The following is a 776-nucleotide window of genomic DNA, read 5'->3' on the forward strand; positions in this document are numbered from 1 at the left end:
CTTGCAGCACCTACCCCACAAAGCAGCATAAGAAGCCGAGAAGGAAGCTCATGAGCCCGATCTCGTAGGTGATCTTGGTGGTGATTGCTTGCTGGCAGTGGGGACACACCGTCTGCACTGGGGCACCCTGGAAGATCTCGCCCTGCAGCACTGTTACGGTGGTGTCCCCGAGGGGACCAGCACTGTGGCTGTGTGGCCGCCAGGAGAGGGGTAGTGGCCTGGGGCCGGGTAGTAGCCCATGGAGGGGTGAGGGCCTGGTGGGGGGTAGTAACCTGCTGCAATGAGAAATGTGCACGCGTGAGCGTCTTTATGCATGGCAGGAGAGGCCAGAGCCTCAGTGGGAGCCCACACCAGGTATGGACTTGGGGCCAACCCTGCTGCAGGCACTGTGCCCAAGGCCCTCACCCTGAGGAGCCTCCCTGCAAGCCCCAAAGGGCAGCCCCAACCCCCGGTGTGTGTCCCCCACTCTGCTCCCCGGGACCCACATGCTTCTTGGGGGTCCCTGCCCATCACCACCCCCTGCTTCACACAACCCCTTTAGGACTTACCTGGAGGCACATAGGGTCCAGAGGTGTCTGTGGGCATATGGGGGGGTATGAACCCTGGCTGCGAGGGTGGCTCATATGGCGGGGGCCCAAATTCAGGAGGAGGAATGGGAACCCCCTGGGGTTGTCCCACCACTGGAGGCACGCCATCTGAAAGGAAACAGAGTCAGCAGCCAGTGCAGGAGGCTGTAGAGCTGATGGGGCAGGGGGGGCTCGGCGGGGGGGGGCAGG

The 776-nt window shown here is 63.3% G+C and overlaps 1 protein-coding gene across 1 annotated transcript in view; it reads right to left on the reverse strand.

The window, feature by feature from the left end:
• CDIP1 (cell death-inducing p53 target 1) overlaps positions 1-776 on the reverse strand; it is a 1,488-nt gene that overhangs the window by 255 nt on the left and 457 nt on the right. The window contains 3 exon segments of the mRNA XM_010017383.1: positions 15-165; positions 168-272; positions 549-695. Of these exon segments, the coding sequence (XP_010015685.1) occupies positions 15-165; positions 168-272; positions 549-695 (403 nt within the window).

The sequence above is a fragment of the Nestor notabilis genome, unplaced genomic scaffold (assembly GCF_000696875.1).
Source record: "Nestor notabilis isolate BGI_N333 unplaced genomic scaffold, ASM69687v1 scaffold19886, whole genome shotgun sequence".
NCBI lineage: Eukaryota > Metazoa > Chordata > Aves > Psittaciformes > Psittacidae > Nestor > Nestor notabilis.